Source organism: Heliangelus exortis, chromosome 5 (assembly GCF_036169615.1).
Source record: "Heliangelus exortis chromosome 5, bHelExo1.hap1, whole genome shotgun sequence".
NCBI lineage: Eukaryota > Metazoa > Chordata > Aves > Apodiformes > Trochilidae > Heliangelus > Heliangelus exortis.
In genome coordinates this window covers 5,319,799-5,339,973 of record NC_092426.1, presented here as the reverse complement: position 1 = coordinate 5,339,973, position 20,175 = coordinate 5,319,799, and the positions used below count along the sequence as shown (strand labels likewise).

The window sequence follows — 20,175 nt, the reverse complement described above, 5'->3', positions numbered from 1 at the left end:
AATCCTCAAGTAGAATCTTGTGGTACAGAGGGTAAGGGCATATATAGTTTGTGTTTGGGAAGTGTTCCCTTGGGAAAAGGAGATGATATTTCATCTTTGCTGTCAGCCCCAAAGCTGCTGCACAGGTAGCCTGAAAACAAAATATACGTAATTGTCATTGTGTGTATTTAGAGCTAAATTCCTGATCTTCTGGCAGAACATTTTGAAGTTATTAATCTCTAGGTCTCTTAGCACCAGAGCAGAGCCCACAGTCCTCAGGCTTCTGATTTTTATTTTTACAGGCTGAGGAAATTGCCAGTGTGTAACACTAACCCCTAATGCAGGCAGTGCTCAGCCTTGCTCTGAACCTGGCACATGGAGCATCAGGGAGAGAGAGAAGCAGGGGATACTTCTTGAACCAGAACAGCCTCTAGTGACAAGAAGGGGGACAGTATTAATGAGAAATCCATCTCCCAGCAGATAACTTACAGCCAAGACACCTCTGATAGTCTCACAGACATTGCATTATAGACAATTTAAGCATGAAATAGAAGCTGTTTTCCCCACTTGGCCAGGGACAGGCCCTTCTGTACAGGGCAGAGGTCAGTCTGCACAGTGGTGCACTAGACAGCAACAGCCTGGAGGAACTGAGGACTAGACTTTTAAAATCATTTGCCATCCCACTGACTGTACTTCCAAGCTTGGTGACCTTCCTGCTGTTGGCAGAGTCCTCAGAAATGTTTGGATGTGCCTCGGGCTGCAAAGCTTTCCAGGTAAGAAAAATTCTAACTTATATCATTGAATGGTAATAAAAGAGTAACAGCCTGTTCATTAACTACTGAAACTTTCCAAGCAGAGCAGAGAATAAGCCAAGAGTGCTGTTTGTAACATGACATTTAACAAAGATGGAAACCACTGTCTGGGAGAAAAAAAAAAAAAGATTGATCAAATGATGAGTGTCTTGTCTCACACTTTGCTGGGAGAACAGAAGGTTCCTTTCCCTGGCTGACACAGCCCTTCCTGTGCTGGGGTTTGGGCAGTGTGTTGGAGAGGCAGCAGTACAGCTGCCTGGCAGAGTGCAGCAGCTGTACAACAACACCCATGATGTGCACAGGATGCTGGAGCTTCAACCCTTCAGTCCACAGACGAGCTGGCAGTACTGCATGCAGCACAAGGCTGCTCTCCCATTTATATTCAGGTTTCCCTGGTTTTTCTTTACCAAAAGGAAAGGGTGAGCCTTTCATAGAATCATAGAATTGGATGGGTTGGAAGGGACCTCAGAGATCATCAAGTCCAACCCTTGATCCACTCCCACTGCAGTTCCCAGCCCATGGCACTGAGTGCCACATCCAGGCTCTTTTGAAATATCTCCAGGGATGGAGAATCCATCCCTTCCCTGGGCAGCCCATTCCAATAATCACCCTCTCAGTAAAGAAATTCTTTCTAATGTCCAACCTAAACCTCCCCTGGCACAACTTGAGACCTCTTGTGCCCTCTTGTCTTGCTGAGAGTTGCCTGGGAAAAGAGCCCAACCCCCCCCTGGCTCCAACCTCCTTTCAGGGAGTTGGAGAGAGTGATGAGGTCTCCCCTGAGCCTCCTCTTCTCCAGCCTCAACACCCCCTTCCTCACAGGACTTGTGCTGGATCCCTTCCCAGCCTCCTTGCTCTTCTCTGGACCAGCTCCAGCACCTCAATCTCCTTCCTGAGCTGAGGGGCCCAGAACTGGACACAGGACTCAAGCTGTGGCCCTCCCAGGGCTGAGCACAGGGGCAGAATCCCTTCCCTGGACCTGCTGGCCACGCTGTTCCTGATCCAGCCCAGGATGCCATTGGCCTTCTTGGCCACCTGGGCACACTGCTGGCTCCTGTTCAGCTTCCTGGCAATCCAGACTCCCAGGTCCCTCTCTGTCTGGCTGCTCTCCTTTGTGCTCAGGGAGGAGTTCACTTCTCTTGCTTGGGCTGAGGATTGCTGCTGCTGGACACATAACTGCAGACCCACCTACATGGACTCGTTAGTGCCATCACCAGCACAGGGCAGGCCATGGGAGGAGTGACTAAGTAGAGATGACAGAGATCAGGTGGTGAAGTTGCCCCTTTCAGAAAGGAAGCTGATGCTCTTTAAAACTGATCTTGTTAAATAAAGGTTCTCCAGAGCCATGGTTAAGGTGTCTTATGCTTACCTGTGTGTGTTGAGCCTGTGAAGCAGGTAGGTGGTGGTGAGAGTTGATGCACACACCTGGTTAGAAAACATGGAGCAGTTCCTATGGGTCAGAGAGGCTGATTATGGGATGGTTTGGCATCAGCTCAGTCCTAGATACTCAGTGCAGTAGAGCAGTAGCCCCAGCAGCAGCACACACAGAATGTGCTTAGCAGAGCTGCTGACTTCAGGTGCTCCAAATTCCTGCTAAATCAAACAGGACACAGTTCACCAGGCTACAAACAAAACACCCTGAACAGGCATACTCAGCTGCATGAATTTATGGCACAGAACAAGAGGATGTAACTCCTGGTTCTGAAAAAATAAAAAAAAAAAATTCAGGAAGGTTACAGAAAATCATGACATGAATTGGTCTTGTCCTGTTGCAAAACAGCAGAAGGTCCATTAGGGAATCCAGGGTGATGGGATATGCTGTGGTGGCAGGGACAGGGTGTTACAGCACTTCAGAGCCCAGCTCCTCATTCCTGTTCACAAACAAGAATTCCCCACATCACTGGTTCTGTTCCTCCATCTGGTACCAGTCGGGCTCTCTGCTGGAACCCAGGGGTCAGCTCCCAGCAGCACATTTCAAGAAAGCTGTGTGCCAGATGGAGAGAGCCAGAGGAAAGCAAGAGAAAAGGATCACAGCTCTTGTCAAGGTTTTTTCTCAACTGGTTTATTCAGTTTACAAAGAATGAGGGCAGAAATTACAGCCAGCTTCAAATAAAAAAACCCAAATTGCTGTTGCTGCAACAAAAAATAGGTAATTCAGTTTTCTGTGACCATACAGAAGGCAAATAGTAAAAGGCTTAGGGTGAGGTGGACAGCTTTTATTAGATTTAAGAAAAAAAACAACTTTCCAGCTGCTGCAAGAAGTAGAAAACTGACCTGATGAGTTCATGAGACCCCTGGTACTGAAAGTTTTAAACTGGATGAAATACTTTGCCAGAAGTTCCTTTTGAGAAGGAGCTGAAAAGGGTGCTCTCTGACAGCCCTTTCCAGATCAGTTTCAGTGACTGTTTCCAGACACTGTTCATGGCCAAGCAAGGGGATTTTAGCTTATCAGCACTTTGTTATTTACATTCCCACACCCCATCCACCCACCTTTTAAAAGCTGCTTTTATGTTCTGTGTTAATTTCATCCCTGTACCTTAAGGTGTTGTACCAGGGGGTCTGAATCCCACTCCAGGGTTTGTGTATTCTTTTACAATCATTTACAGCCACTGATCAAAAGAAACACCTGATAGCTAAGTACACAATACACAATCCTGGGAGAAATTTTACCTGATACAAAAACTTCCTAGGGGTGAGGAGAAAAAGTAATAAACATTCTCCAAATTATCCAGGGCTGGGTGTTGTAAGCAAGGACTGGTTCAATTGTGCAGCAGATCTGACTTAAATTGATTCTAGAGGTTAAAGACAGCCAATTACCTACACCCTGCTTGGCATCCACCTGCACTAACTACTGACCTGCAGAGAAAAGAGATTTCTGTGCTAATGACAGGTTGTAACCAACGGGATAAACAACCCACTGGAGAGACAGCCCAGCCCTGTTTTCAAGGAGACCTGTAATATTACAACCCAATTGCCAAATTCTGTTCTAACCTGTGGGGTAAGGTTACAAAAAATAAATTGCTTCTGGCACAGGCAGCTGGATTTCCACCTCACCCTCATCAAAGCTCTCACAGTAGTTGTGGAAGACTGGTTAGTGATGAGGATGTAGGCTGCATACAATTTATATATATATATACTTATATATATATATGTAAAAATACATGAGTATTTGAAGATAAATTTCATCCATGTGGATTTGAAATCCCTCTCTAATTATATGTTTGCTTCTTTCATCAGTAGGTCACACAGTAAGTAATGTGTCATAATGTACAGTTTTGTATAAATTCTCTTCCCCCACAAAACAAGTACATTGGTAAAAATCTTCCCTTCCTACTTACTTCGTTGAAGCATAACTGGTAACTTCCTACAACTAAGGAAGAGCAACAGAAGTCTTGTAACAAATTCTGAAACTGAATTTGGTCAAATACAAAATGGCCATAATAATAATAATTAAAAAAAAATAATATAAATAGTCCTATGTACACTTTGGTACCAACTCTGTAGTTGATGGTACCACAGGGAGCTGTAACCTGACTGTACAGTGCAAGTCACCTGTCTAAGAAAAAAATACAAAACAGAATACACCAAAAATTGTTAATGATCAGAACCAGAAGCACACTGCTCTTCTCTGAACTGGAGAAGAAAATTTCAGCATCTTCTGGCTTGTCAGCCACGCAGGCAATGGTGTCTCACACGTTCCAGCAGCAAGAAAGCAGTTCAAAAATTCCTGCCTGCTGAAGGTTCTGGCTAGCACCATTTCTGTGCAAACTCCACATGCTGGCTTGGCACTGCCACCCAACACCACTTTGAGAGTCAAATCCTAGGCAGAGTGTATGAACAGAGCATGAGCGTTCGGTTCCCAACACGCAGATGGAAAATACAAAATAAATGTAATAATAACAAAAAAAGTGCCACAGACATTCTAGAACAAAGGCAGATGCAGAAGTTCTGATGAATAAACAGGGTAGCCTAGGGGTGGGTCTGCAGCCTGCACAGTGAGGTTCCTCAGAAGAACAGGGTGTGCCTGGATGCTGTAGCGTTCTTCATCATCGTTGGTAGCATAGAGCAGCTCCCAGGACAGATTTGCCCACTGACCTCTGACAGCTTCATCATTCAGTTTTCCTACTTGCACTAACAGTTCCTGAAGAGTGAGGACTCGCCCGGTGTAAATTCCCTGGAAGAACCAACAGATCAAAATGTTCAGTTCATTCTCCGAGCATTTTGGTCACAAAGCACCAAATCAAAGCTTCAGGGTTACATACACGGTCTTAAAACTCTACTGTAGTGGTAAATTTAGGCTTTATTTTTTTTTACTAATTTTTAGTGCTCTACTATGAGAGTGCTGAAACACAGGTTGCCCAGACACATGGTGGAGGCCCCATCCCTGAAGATTCAAGGTCAGGCCTGACAGAGCTCTGAGCAACTTGATCTTGTTAAAGATGTCCCTGCTTACTGCAGGGGGGTTGGACTAAATGATGGTTAAAGGTCCCTTCCAACCCAAACCACTCTGTGATTCTATGATACACTGAATATCATCCCTTTAAAAATGGCAAAGTGTATAAACTAGTCTCCTCAGCTCAATTCTTCCATCTCTGAAAATAGTCAGGAAATAATGCTGCACCTGAAGAACAATGTGGTGTGGTGTGATTTACAGCAGTGCTGTCAGTTCTTCTCTGACATCAATAAACTTTGCTTTGACAAACAAACTTTGGCTGCCCAGCCTTCATGTTTTGAGATGCAATTCAAAAGGAAAAAAACCCAAACAAACAGTGGAAAAGAAAACCAACCTCTGACCTTGCTTACTATTAATTTTATTTCTTACCATGTTTGGGTCATGCCCCAGTGCAAAAAGGTATGGCTTTTCCTGAAGAACTGCTTGCTGCCACTCCAGATCTGAGACCAGCCCAATGTACCAATCGTTTTCATACTCTTCCAGGTAGTTCACCAGCTCTGTGAAATTCTCAACTGGCCCCAGGCTTGCTTTGTCAACCATAAGTTTAAAAGTGTACCTGAAAGGCACAAAAAGCCCCACAGTAAGCAGTGCACTGAAAGACAAGAGGAAGCAAGGCTAGGAAAGGCAGAAAGGCACCATCAAATGTTATTAAGCAATTGCCACTCTGTAATACAGTTTCTGCTTGTCAGCTGAGTCACTGGCAGGCAGTTCGGGTGTGCTTTTAGCTCACCCAGATGTAAAACACATTAGCTTGAACATCTTTCATTCACCTCCAACACTGTTCCTGTGCTGGCCTGATAATGGAAAGTGCCAAATGTCTCACTCCATCACAATACTTTTAGATTATGGGAGCAATGAAAATGGGTCAGGGTTTTTTTTCCCCTCACCTAGCACAGAGGATTTCCAGTGCTGGAGGCAGCTGCTGTGGGGAAGAGAAGAATGAAATCTCCCTATGACATTCTTCCCTGCCTGGGTTTACAGGCAGTATTTGTGTAGGAAGAAGCTGTAAGGATACTGAAATTATCTGGCTTTAACACCAACTACTCTCTTTTATAATCTGAGGGAATATATTTCTTTTACCTGAATGCTTTCAATGTCAGTTGGAATAGCTCAGGTTTGCCTGTGAGCCAGTCCAGCCCAACAGACCATGGAATACCACCCGTGTATGCTCTGAAGACGTGGCTGGGGGCAGGCACTGTGTTATCCAGTCCAAACAGGCCAAAACAACACGACAAAACTCCATGGATGTACAAGTCCTTCAAAGCTTTGTCTTTCATAAGGTCTTCAAGTAAATTAGAAGGCTTTTCCTTCAGATGAAAAAAGTCCAGTTGACTCAAAATGAAGCGGTACCACTCCTCTGGAAACCTCTGTCTCATTTCATTGACTTTGGAAGAAGGCACTGGGGCTGTTCTCCATTCTTCAGGGATGCTCAGTAGCTCTGAGTAAGAGCAACTGAATTCAACCTGAGGTAAAAGTTCCTGCCGTTTCCCTTTGTCTACAGCAGGAAGCCCAAGCAAAACAGCCCTGTATAATCTGTCTTCTGGTGACATTTCTTGTGGGACATCTTGGCTTTGTGTTTCTACAGACCCTGGAATAGACAGATGTACCTTTGGGGTAGTTCCCCACTGCCCACGTTCTTTTCTGTCTTTCATTCTGTTACTGGGTTCAAGATCAAAAATGTCACTATCATCAGTCCAGTCCTCAATTGTATCAACACTAAAGCTATCTTCTTCCCTCAGAGGCCTGGATCTCTCTGCTACACCACTGTGCTGATTTTCTTGAAGTGATCCTGTCTTGTTCTTGTTGGCACTGCCCGGCCTTTCCCATGTTTTTGATTTCTTGTAACAATACTGGAGTAGCATCCATACAAGCACTTTAATGAAGTCATCTTTCAGATGCTTTAAATTCTCATGAGAGTCAATTATTCCAGATAACACATTCCTGGCATCAGAATACAGCCTCACAGGTAGAACAGTACAAGGAGTCAAAACGTGCCCAAAATGGTGGTTCAGAGAAAGAATCTTTGTGTGCTCCTGGTGTTCAAAAGCCATTTCAAAAATTTCATCAACTCTGTGAGCTTCAGCTGCATGACAGGATGTTTCCTGCAACTCCAGTCCCTAAAACATAAATGAAAACAATTTGGATTTAGTCTTTCACCAGCACATATCCTTAAATGCTAGCAAGCTGTTTTCTTGCAACAAAAAGATTCTGAATAAAGATATGTTCCACTGTCAATATTCCCACAACTGCAAATCTAACTAGAGATAACAGTAATAGCCACTGGAGATAACAGTAACAGCAGAGCACTCACTACAATATTAGACACAGATCAATCTCTTAAAAAAAATAAAGCTTTGCCTCATATAGATCTTGTTAGCCAGCTTATTAAAGATGCTGTATCTCAAGCTGGATGCTGCAAAATTTATCACCTGCTGAGCGTATCATCTGCAAGTTAATATAGCAATAACACTCACCTTTAAGACTGACTAACATCAGGTAAATTAGTTACATTGTTGAAATGTTATACAGCAGAATGTTTGCATGATTTCAAAGCATTAATATGTCAGTCCTCAGCGTGCAGTTACCTTGATGTTAACACCACAGTAAGTGAAACCTTTTTCTAGCACCAATATCCACATCAGTCTGTCCTGAAAACGGCACAAGTAATGTGATCCGGGGAGAGAGAGACCTTGGCAAGAAGGACAAAACCCCTGGTTATTATTGTGGCATTTTATTGAGAAAAACCTTTTCTACATGGCAGCTGAGGAATTCAACTGCAAACACAAAGTATTTCTGCATCAACATAAAGATCAGTTAAAAGTAGCTAAAAATAGTAACTGATTCTAACCTGTTTCCCTTCAGATTCTAATTAGAATCTTACCTAATCAGAAAGGAAATGGCTGCCCAGCTCGACCTTGAAATTGTAATGCTGAAACTGGGCAAAACTGGGCAATCCTCACAGAACTGCAGGACTATTTATTCATACCAGACCAGGGTTAAGCAACCCCACTCTCAGTTCCCTTCGTAGGCACCATTTTCGTGATTAAAGATCATATTTGCCTGCAATTCCAAATTCACAGCTCCCACAGATGTCACCCAGAGATCTAAATTCTTATTACTGCTGAATAAATTAAAAAATTACCACTCAGCAGGTGAGAATCTTAATGGCCCTATTTGCTGTGGACTATGAATTTTTTTTTTAGTGGGAAAAAAATAATCTAACACAATAGGATTCATTACCTACACTACCAGGTCCTACATTGACCTGTCTGTATTTCAGATTTATTAGAAAATATCACCTAGGATGCAAGATCCAGAGTGTAAATGATTCTGCTCAAGTATTATAATATCAAATCTATTTTACAGATACACAAATAGAAGCAGAGATAAAGCTGTACCTTTTCAAGCACACCTGCTCATCTTTAAAAATTTGGGAATCAGTTATCCCACACACTGAACACTAACAGCAGATACAGTGGAAATCATCTGTATTTTTTCTCAAGTACCTATGTATGTGTCTGGGGGGAATAAATCTGACCCCACTGTCTTAAGTCACAAAAATACAGCCACACAAAATTGAAATTTGAAAACCAAGTCCTGAACAACTGCAGCACACACATTAAAGAATTTAGGACTCAAAAATCCCATAATCTGTCTCTCACTGTAAAAATCTGATGATAGTTGTGTCCAAAGGAAAAAAATGGTACTTTTTCTCTCTTCTACTTATTTCAGTAAAAAGAGCAATACCAAACTTCCTAGCAATTGATGGTTATATTGTATTTCTTTTAAGTTACAGACTACTGTCAACTTCTCCAACACACTAGTGCTGGCTTATGACCTGCTTCTGCTCTCACCCACTTGCACAGAGAATTTCAGGTTTTAAATGCTGTAAGATGAAATCAGTGAAACCAACCATTAAGCTGTGGTTAAATTTTAAGTAACCTTTTCTATCCTGCTGAGCTAATGAAGTGCATTTTCTTGCTAACATTTTGCAAAGATTTTAATTCTTTTCTTGCTAGCTGTTGAAGCTACTAAAACTCCTTTACATAGGAAAAAGTATGGTTTTAAATTAAAATAGAGACACACAAAGTGGTACTTCTTCATTTTGAACTCATCTGAGAACACCACTTTTTTTTTCTTGCTGGAAGACATTATTTCACAGATTTTCCCATTAAAGTGGAGACTTTTCCCTGCTCAGGAGTAGTGTTTTAAATTATTTAATCTGAGACATACATGCCACCAGTCACGATGGCAAAGGGGAAATGCATATATATGCATACATATATAAAATAGCACAGATACATAGCAGACATAAATATGTATTATATTATATAGAGAAACCATATATAGGCTGATGTAAGTAGACAAATGGGAATATCTCTTCTTTAGAGGAAAAAAACTTCCTAGATTTATTTTTTGATACCTCTCTACATCAGTATTAAAATAAGTTTCAGGAGGGAATGTTTCCTAGTGAAGCACTTGCATAATGTCTTCAGAAAAGTGTGATTAAGGTTAATTTCCACTGTCTTTAAACATTAGTCCATTTTTTCTAGTCACAGGCCATCTTCTAAGAGCTTTATGTAAATATTTGCCTCTTGTCTAAGGACAGGATCTTTTGATTGGGTTGATTTAAGTTACACAAAGTGTTTCTCAAAAAATGAGCTTGCAATTTAAACAGTTACTCTCTCTCCAGCTGGGAGAAAACTCTATTTCTTCTGTTTAATAATTCTGTGAAATACCCATCATGTTGTTTTTCACCTGTTTTAAGACTAAAGTCCTGTTACAACCCTACTCTAACAGCCCACAAAAGACATGACATGAAGTCTCAGCAGCTGGTTCTGGTCTCCACTGTTTACTGCTCGTTAGGCTACAGGATGTATTTTGCAAATATCCATATTCACTGTACCCCATTAACAGCCAAATCAGAGAAGTCACCCTCTGGACCCTGAGTGATATGAGTGATGCAGAGAGACACACACATATACAACCACAAAGAGCAGTGTGACCCAACTTCTCTCCCCTGACTGCCAGAAAAACTCAATTTATGGCCTCAAATTAGGTGGAATGACTGCACACCACTTTTTTTGTTCAGTAGAAGAAGATTAGGATTGGTATTGTTTCATCACCACTTGGTTTCTCCTTATTTTAAAGATAACAAGCCACAATTACTTTATTTAAGAATTTCTTACTTAAATTACTAATAATTAGAATGAGAATTAAATTACTTAATTAATAATTAGAATTAAATTACTTAATTTAAGAAGTACAGATGTTCCAGAAGGATAAAAGTAATCACTTTTTTTCTCATCTGCACAATCTCTGAGTATCAGAGGAAAAAAACCCACGGAAAGCAATTTAAATCAAACACTGTGATTTCCCTCTTCTCCAGCAATATCACATTCCCTAAAATATTTAGCTACCTTCCTTCACAGAGCTGTTAAGAGCACTTACCCAGGCTGCCAGCTGCCAGTGCAGACTGCAGAGCAACAGCCAGGCTTGGAACCATCTGCTGGTAATAGACGGTATCGGAGCAAACACAGGCAGCAGCACCCACAGGTCCTGGCCAGCTTCGGACCGGCCTGGGAAACCCAACCAGGAATACTGGCAGTGTGAAGAGAGGCAGCAAAGGAGAAGAAAGGAGTGTGGAGATGGTGATGAAGGTCAGCAGGATGGGGAAGAAAACGACGTTGAGTGTGATTAAGGTGGCGGTGGATTTACGGCGTTGTTTTTTCTCCGTCCAGGATGTCAGGAGGATGGCGATGGCAAACTGCAGCTTGGAGACAAACTGAAGCAGTCGATCCCTCAGGAAACCAACCTGCAAGTGCATACAACAAGCACAGGTTTATTCCTGTCCTGCATTGTATCCTATCCAGCACTGACAAAGCTGCTTCACCTCCAATAGTGTTAAGAAAATGAAGTGTGATTATCGCGGACTGGTATTAGAGTGCCTGTCTTGGTACACAGCTTTGTAGCTTTTCATAGAGCCACAGAATCATAGAATTGGCTGGGTTGGAAGGGACCTCAGAAATCATCAAGTCCAACCCTTGATCCACTCCCACTGCAGTTCCCAGCCCATGGCACTGAGTGCCACATCCAGGCTCTTTTGAAATATCTCCAGGGATGGAGAATCCACCCCTTCCCTGGGCAGCCCATTCCAATGGCTGATCACCCTCTCCAGAAAGAAATTCTTTCTAATGTCCAACCTGACCCTCCCCTGGCACAACTTGAGACCTCTTGTGCCCTCTTGTCTTGCTGAGAGTTGCCTGGGAAAAGAGCCCAACCCCCCCTGGCTCCAACCTCCTTTCAGGGAGTTGGAGAGAGTGATGAGGTCTCCCCTGAGCCTCCTCTTCTCCAGCCTCAACACCCCCAGCTCCCTCAGCCTCTCCTCATAGGATCTGTGCTCAAGTCCCTTCACCAGCCCAGTTGCCTCCTTTGGACCTGCTCCAGCACCTCAATCTCCTTCCTGAGCTGAGGGGTCCAGAACTGGACACAGTTTTTTGTTTCCTAGGTCCTGAACTCTGACAAAGGAGGGCAAGGAAACAAAGACTTGAAGTGACAATTAACTGCTTGAATTTCCATTATGATAATTACCAGCAAGAGTCTGATTCCTGTATCAAGGCTCCTGTTCCACCAGAGGTCAGGATTCAACACCAACATCTGTGCCAATGACACAACCACTATATCCAAGAGGGCGTTCTCTGTATTCTGCCAGACCTAAAATAGAGACACGTTAGACATAAATTAAAAAATATATTTATCCGTGTCTGCTTTCATGACCTGGAATATTTCTTCCAAGTCACCTTATTCATGTAGAATACTGATTTCTTAGGCTAACATATTTAAAATTCAAATTACCATCCTAAATATTCTTGTGAATCCAATGCAAACAGACACAGAATGAAGATTCTGTAGAGAACGGTCGAGTGACAGGAAGGCTATCATAGCAAATGGGGACACTGTAATTGAAATAAAAGATTCATTGGTTTCCTTTCAAAAACATAATTGAAGAGGTAATCAGTCTTATTGCAGAATGGAAATTTTAGCATTAAAAAAAAGCAAAACAAAACAAACAACAAAACACTTCCCTTCACTACTACAATCTCCTCTTTTTATTACACTTCCAGGATACCAACCAGCACGTTTGCACTGATGGCCAAAGATGGCAAAAATTTATCTTTACTTGTTACTTGCTGTTGCTTTTTGTTGTTTCCCCAAGAGAATGGGAATACTTACATAAGCAAAAAATAATAGTGCTCCTCAATAAACTTTCCCAAACTGATGCTTCTTTACTTAAATTAAATAACTTAGATCAAGTTTTGGTTCCCCTGAAGCAGATACATTTGTCCCTAACCTACCAGAAAGTAGACTGTTCCCTTTACTGGCAAGTTCTAAGAACTAAATTATTTAGTTAGCCTGAAGATTCTCAACTAATTTTTTTTTTTCTAAGTACCTTTCAAAAAACCTACAAGAGCCATTTTTTCAGAAATGAGTACTGATGTTTTTTACCTAAAATCCCCTGAAAGACCTTGCTTTCTGAGCTGGACCTTTAAAAAGCTCAACTTGTTATGTTTACCCCTAAAAACAAAATATATAAAATAACTTTCAAATGTTCTGAACTAATAATTTTGACCTCAATGCACAACTTAGCAAAACATGAACAAATATTTCCAGCTACTTGTTTTTTCTTAGTTCATTCACAGAATCTTGCACATACAGCAATTCTAGTGTTGCTTCAATCTTCCTACAAGCATCATCTAACAAACAACAGACAGTGTGTATTCCTACCTAGTGTTAGTAAAATCCTCCTGACAACACCAACTTTCATTAGCCTTCTTTGCTTCTCCATGAACACAGTCACAGTCCTGACATCCTTTGGATAAAAGGGGTTTCGGAAGACTCCAAACAAGTACACTCTCTGAATCTCTCTAAGAATCCACATAATTATAAGTAATACAATCAGAATGTAACTTGCTATGGCCTGAGGACTGGCTCTGGAAAATGGTGAAAAGCCTGCGAATTGATGCAGCAGGCTGGCTTCAATGAGAGCAAATGCCAATATAGACAAATAAAAAATAAATTCCCTCCACCCAAATTGTACTCTAAGACCTCGGTGCATGTTTTTAGATTTGCTGGAGGCTAAGTGGCTGATCATGGTGTGTTTGAAGGCAAAACCAATCTCACTTAGGTTAAGACTCAATATGAACCCAAATCCAGTCATGAAGAGGATCACACCGAGAGTGCTGCGAATGAAATACGGTGCTATTGCTGTTCCAGCAGAAATGAGAAACATTACTAATAACCTGTGAAGGAGAAAATAAAGAAGATTTGCTTGAAGAGAAAAAAAAAAAAGGTTATAGACAATACTGATATATGTTACAATTATACAAGCAGCATTTACTTTGTGTTACTTGACATGGGTGAACCTCCTAGTCCAAACTCCAACAGCTGTTCCATTCCCCATAGAAAAAGTGCATCAAGGGGGGGCAGGATTCCCATTGCCCATAAGAATGGCAGAAAAAGAAATATGATGTGCAAAATCTGGTTTGTCTGTTCTAGAATGGGTGTGTTGACAGCAAACCTGGATAAAAGAAGAAAAGTATTTGACTTCTGTGAAGTAAATCATAACTGACACGTGGGAAGACTTTTTGTTTAACTACTACAGCAAATCCAGAAGTATAAACATTATAATTCAATCTACAAACCCTCAAATAGTATATTTTAAAAGGTAAATAAGGACACATATTTATGCCTGGGGGAGTAATACACAAGTTAGGACATCAGAACACAGTTTAATTTTTCATTCAAAAAATCTAAAGCCTTCAGATTACACAGATCAGTTAAGCTCCGTTAAGTATCCTAACTATTTTGATACTGTTGTGGTAACACATTGAAGAAATATTTGTGCAAAAACAAAGGGACACAAGCTCTAAGACCTCATTGATTTAACAAAAAAAAAAACCTGAGTATTTTTTTCAGAATTAGGAAAGTCAAAATTTATGTAAATCCAAGACATAAGATGTGTTAACATTGAAAGAACTGGCATGTTGTCTGTGCACCAAGAGATGAAACTCTCTTTATGAATACCAAATGTTATTTCTACACAGAAGTATTACAATCTTTCTATAAAGATGCAAAAATCAGTATTAGAATTCTGCATAAATTCTAAGCCATACATTGTTCACCAGATACTTAATGAACTTAAGGGTGGACTGCCAAAATACTTGGTTTCTCTCTTCTTCTTACTAAATAAGTAAGTAAGCTTAAAGGGAATTTTGTCAGGAATTTAAAGGATGTCTGAATTTTCTCTTCTGAAAATCAGAATAATTTGAGGTCTAAGACCACATGCATAACTCTCATAGCGTAAGTGATGAGATAACTAAGACAAAGTATAAACAAACAAACAAACAAAATTATTATCAAAGACATTTCCAAGTACAAAACTACTAAAATCAAACATGCCTTTTTATGCATTTGAAGTACCTCAGCCATAAAATATGTACATGTGACAAAGTGATACAAACATCACCCGACAGGGAGAAAAAATGCATACAGTAAATCTAAAAGCATTTTGCTTTAAGAGATTCTAGAAATATGTAAGCTAAAACACTCATCTCAAAATTACAAATATAGAAGCCTCCTATTTCTAGACTGACATCATTTTTTTGTACTACAAAAGCATTTTAAATTCCAAGTTCAAAATCTGTATAACAAAGATATAGCAACGTCTGCATTTGCTTATCCATTCATTTGAACCAAATTCAGGAATATGCTTTCTGAAAACACATCCTTTAAAAGGACACTGATGCAAATGCTCTTGAACAAAAATACTGAAATTGCCAGATGATAATTTTAGCTGTCCCTTACTTAGAAACTGCTCTAATTACTCTTCCTAATTTATGTGGAATTCTATAAAAATGTAAGAACAACCTTTTCTATACAGATAAAGTCTTGACTTTTACCATGCAATCTTTTTTGGAGCTCATAAGTCGATTAAAATCTCAAAGTAAACTTTCCTCCAAAGAACATTTAATCTTTCTCATTAAAAATCTATAGAATAACCACTATTTTAAGTAGCTGGATGTTGTATTATGTTTACCTGTGTGCGAGATCCACTGCAATAAAGAGAAAAATGTAGAAAGGTCTCATCAGAGCAGTGATTTCATAAGTATCCAGTGCTTGGAAAGTAGCTGTTTCAGTAGCTGTATTTATGATTAATGAATACTCTCCTATACATATAGTCACCCATCCAAACACAAAGATCACAACAGTTCCTCCAATGTTGCTATACAGCAAAGTTATTCTGTTTGGCAGCAAATACCAAGTTCCCAACCCACACAGTGCCCCTGCCAGAAGGGAATGAAATACAGTGTTGATGATATACTTCTTGCCAGGAATAATAAATTTTACTGTCTCTGAACCTACACAGCTGGAAAATTCAAACTCATCTTCATCTGTTAGGGAATTCTGAATTTGCATTCTCTCTACTGTCACTGTTTTCTGTTTTGCATACATATTTGTCATCTGAAGAATAAGTGCAGTAACAAACATCAGTCCTCCTGAAAGTGCTGCAGTGCAGTAGTCTTTCAGAACTCCTAACTGGTACAAAAGTGTTCCTACTCCTCCCAGAACCCATGGTGTCAAGAACAGAATAATCTGATTCACATATATGTAAGGAGGGGCACAATAGCCTAATTTAAACCTGGGACCTCCCAGCACAGTCTGTGGAAAACGCTTCAAGAAGAACTCTTGTTTGTAATCATTCAGCAGAGGTACATCTGGACCCATTCTTATTACTCAGGAATGCTGGATGAGGATCATTTTTCCTGTACAAGAATAGAAAAGACAGAAACATTACTTGAATCTGTGATTCAAATTTTAACCAGGAAATTCTTTGTCCTATTTTCATTTAGCAAGTTACAGTGGAATTCTGACATGTTAGTGTTAATAAACATCATGCTAAAGCACCCACAGACTGATAAAATACAACTACTAAGCAAACATCTATTTCAAAATAAAGGATTAATTCATAATTGAAGCTTTAGACAAGAAATAAAAACATATAACCTATTCCTGAGAGATGATAAAACCAAATCATCTCCACCTTCCTAAAACTGAATTGCTTTTTCCTTCTGGTTTGATTCCAACCACATCTTGCCACAGACCTCTAATTGCAATTAATGCACATCTCCACGTGCAAACAGAAGAGTCAGTGACTTCAGTGAATAACCACATAAATGGAAGGAAGATGCCTTTAAAAATCTAAACCTTATGAAATAAACTAAAACAAAAAAAAAAAAAATAGTAGAAGCATTAAAAATTGTTTTCTACATCAGCATTTTTACTGTCCTCCCTACACAGCCTACTTGCAGACCAGGATCTCACTATACTGAGCACTGCACTAGACATAAACAAATCACTTCCTTCTTTCTAAAACACGTAAAATAAAACAAAATGACAAATTACTTGAGAGTTCCTGCAGAATCAGCATATACTTTTCTGTATGTCAGTGGAGAAAGCTGAAAAAGGGGAAAAAGATAACCTGTAAACATTTACAGCGAATAATCAAATATAAATTAGATATGAATGCTCATTTAGAGAGGATAAGGCAATGTAGAAATAGCAAATGCAAGATGGTAATTATGATAGGAGGACATAATTTTGTGCTACTAGTCATGAAAGCCAGAATCCATGAATGACAAGGAGAGAAATAGGGTGGAAAACCAGCATGAATACAGAGTGTGAAAGCATTCAATTAATAGTAATTCTAAAAAAGAGGTGTTGGTGTGCATTAGGAATGTGCCAGTACTGAAAGGTGGGCTTTCTTCTATTTGACATATAATCTGATAAAAACCTATTAGCCACCATTACTGATATAATGGTGATATACTAAATATTAAACACTTGGCTGCCATGGAGTTTCCTAGCTAGATGTGATCCCAATACCAATGCTTTTAGGTGCTTCTGAGAACAATGTTCTCCTTACATTTAGACACCAATCACTTGACTGTAGGCAGTCTGGTCACCCAGGGACTAAGTTAGAAACAGTGCAAATGAGAGAGATTAAAAGCCATGCTGGAAATTTGCAGTCAAGTACACCAAGTCAACACACTCTACAACAAAAAGCAGGACCCACAGGCTCTGTAGCTACTCTTCATGTAGGCTGTGAAATTAAAAAAAAAAAAAAAAAAAAAGGCAAAGTAAAAATTGCAAGTTGGAATTTTTACACATAAAATGCTGAGCATGGAATATTGAAAGCATGGAAGTTTTTTGGTCACACTATTTCAAGCCATTGAAAGCTCCTTAAGGGAAGGAGAAGGCAGCCATCAGTCTTAATGGAAAAGACACATGTTGACAATGGAGAGGGGTAATTCATTGCAGTCAGCTCAGGAATCTGGAAATTTAACAGTGACACACCCAGCTAGAAACAAATGTCAAATGTAATTAGAAAAAAAAAAAACAACACAATCACAATGTTTAGAAAAAGAAACACTGTTTAGAGGGCAACACAAGCAACAGACTAATTTGCAGTCTGTTTATCTGTTAATCTGCAGTTATAAGCAGTAGATTCAGATGCACATAAACGATACAAGCTGAGTTTTAGAAGAGAGGTAGAATCGAAGCCTGCATAGTTTTCCTTGGAAAACAGTTTTTGTGCAGCTGTGTCTTTCTGCTCTAAGAAGGACTATTTTTGGTTCTAGTCTGCATTTGTATTTGTCAGTTTATAATGCTAACAAAACGTTAACAAAACATTCTTCTTACAGTTTCTGTGTAAATAATAGACATCTTTGTGTGCGACAAAAATCTAGGCACATAAACAATATAGTTCTACTTGGCTATCCTCCAAACTGAGACATAAAAATATGTGTGTTTATTTGGAAATTAAAATCCTCAGAGTGAAGCTCATGAACTATGGATAGGATACCCTCAGCTCTCCTCCTGGCTTCCAAATGGTCAGGTAGCACATTAGGACTTCAAAGAGGCACTCATGCATGTGTTATTTCTGTGCAGAGCCCTAGCAACAGGACTCCACACATCAGTGGGTGTTTACAGGACCTGGCTTCAATAGACATTCCGAACATACAGGCCTGGCCTGACTTGGGCAGCTTGCCTGGTTACCCAAACAATCCCCACCACAACACTTTGTCATCACCAGAGAGCATCCCTGCCACTCAGATACTATCAAAAGGATGGCAAGAGGGCTTTACCACCATAAAGTCCCCCCTCACCCTGCACCATTCTCTCTGTGCCCTTCTTACAAAGGCAATCAAAGCCAGTTTTGCTCAAATTCAGGCAGAAATTCACAGCAGGGCCTGAGTTTTTTTCCCTAGACAAGCATCACCCTTCACACCTGGGGGATCACCTCCGTGGGGTCTGGTTTGATTTCAGGTACAGCTCTCTGCCACCTAAGCCGCTGAAGCACAGAAAATACTTAAACCTCGGTGATATCAGAGGTCTTTTCCCGTGAAAAGGTCATAAACCACCTCCTGGCAGGGGACAGAGCCAACAGGAGGCTCCTGGGCAGAGAAATGGATGTGCATCCCCTGCCCAGACCCCTGGGTCACGGTTCAGCTGTGCTGCCAACCCAGGAGCCCCAGAGCACAGGCAGGGATCCTCCCTCTCCTCAGTGGCATCCATGCCACCCGCCTCAGTGACACCGAGGCTGATGCGCTCCAGTCCCGGGATGAGCACCCCGGGACCGCTCTGGGAAGGGCTGCAGGTCCCCTCCTTCCCCAGACACCAGATACATGGCCTCACCAGATACATGGGCTCCCACCGCAGCCACCACACTGCCTGCCCGGCTACCTCTCCCCCTGACCTTCTGCAGGCACAGAAATCATCAAACCGAACGATCTAAAACAAAAGCCTCTCGCTCTTTTCTGACTCCGGAGGAGTACAGGGAGCCAGGCAGACACCGCGCTCGCCGAGACACCCTCAGGGGGCAAAGCCGAGGAGGGCAAAGCCTCCCCCAGCTCTCCCCTCTCCGCTTCGGGGAGGCCCCGGCCCCCCTGCCTGCTCCAGTAAAAGGGCCGCTCGGCTGCTGCCGTCCCTTGGGGGCAGGTGGGTGCCTGCACCCCCGCGGCGAACGATCGTCGAGAGGCAGCCGCGGTAAAGAGCCTCTGAGAGGCGGGCACCTACCTCTGGCCCGGTCTCGGAGCAGGTCAGGGGCTTTGCGGGCCGGGGCGGGGGGAAGAAAGGGAAAGTGGCTGAGCCTGCGGCGGGAGGATAGCGGAGCGTCCCCCCACCCGCCCCAAGGCTGTCCCGAGGGAGTGTGAACGGCGGAGGCCGCGGCTCGGCGCTCCTCCCCGCCAGCGGGGCTCCTTCACCCTGGCGCTGCTGCTGCTGCTGAGGACGGCGGGGAGAGGGAAGGTGGAGGCGGCTACAATCGGCGGCCGTCAGGCCCGGCCTCGCTTCGCCGCGGCGGCCCCCTCCTCTCCCCGCCCCCTCTCCCTCCCCTCAGCCACCGCCGCCATTTTGCCAGCCTCAGGCAGGCGGTCGGTGGCTGAGGGGCGAGGTGGGGGTCTGCGCTGCCTGCGGGAAATGGCCCCGGCCCGCGGCATCTCGGTGGGGTCAGCATAGGAGCTGTGAGCAGCGGCGATTGCGAGGGGCTCATGGCTCTCCCGAGCCCTTGTGGATGGAGGGGCTGGTGGCCCTCCCGAGTCCCCGTGGATGGAGGGGGCTCCTCCTCACGGCAGGCCGGTGGCCCCAGCCCTACCCGGCCGCGCTTCCCTCAGCAGTACTGAGCTTGCAGAGCTCTGCTTGCGGTACAGAGACACCGACTTTCCCCTGTAAAACGCGGCATGTCCAGCCGTGCCTGCCAGCAGCTTGCCCAAGTGAAGAAAAAGAGTGCAGAAAGCCCCTCGGTCCGCAGAGGAGCTGCGGCCAGGGCTTGGGGCTTCCAGGGCCTTGCCTGCCCGCATGGGTCCGTGCTCTCCC

The 20,175-nt window shown here is 42.4% G+C and overlaps 1 protein-coding gene across 3 annotated transcripts; it reads right to left on the bottom strand.

The window, feature by feature from the left end:
• Positions 1-2,983: 2,983 nt before the first annotated feature.
• Positions 2,984-19,636, bottom strand: PCNX4 (pecanex 4). Of its 3 annotated transcripts, XM_071745279.1 has the most exons (12): positions 19,378-19,635; positions 16,705-16,757; positions 15,338-16,064; positions 13,640-13,819; positions 13,027-13,541; positions 12,097-12,197; positions 11,833-11,955; positions 10,693-11,056; positions 7,827-7,930; positions 6,322-7,358; positions 5,611-5,797; positions 2,984-4,962 (listed from the first exon to the last, which is right to left on the bottom strand). In XM_071745279.1, exons 3-12 carry the CDS (start codon positions 16,024-16,026, stop codon positions 4,711-4,713), a joined length of 3,552 nt encoding a protein of 1,183 aa, XP_071601380.1. In that variant the 5' UTR covers positions 16,027-16,064; positions 16,705-16,757; positions 19,378-19,635; the 3' UTR covers positions 2,984-4,710. The 3 variants fall into 3 exon arrangements, with proteins under 3 accessions (XP_071601380.1, XP_071601383.1, XP_071601381.1); XM_071745282.1 differs by lacking the exon at positions 13,640-13,819 and having other exon boundaries at positions 19,378-19,636; XM_071745280.1 differs by lacking the exon at positions 16,705-16,757.
• Positions 19,637-20,175: the final 539 nt, after the last annotated feature.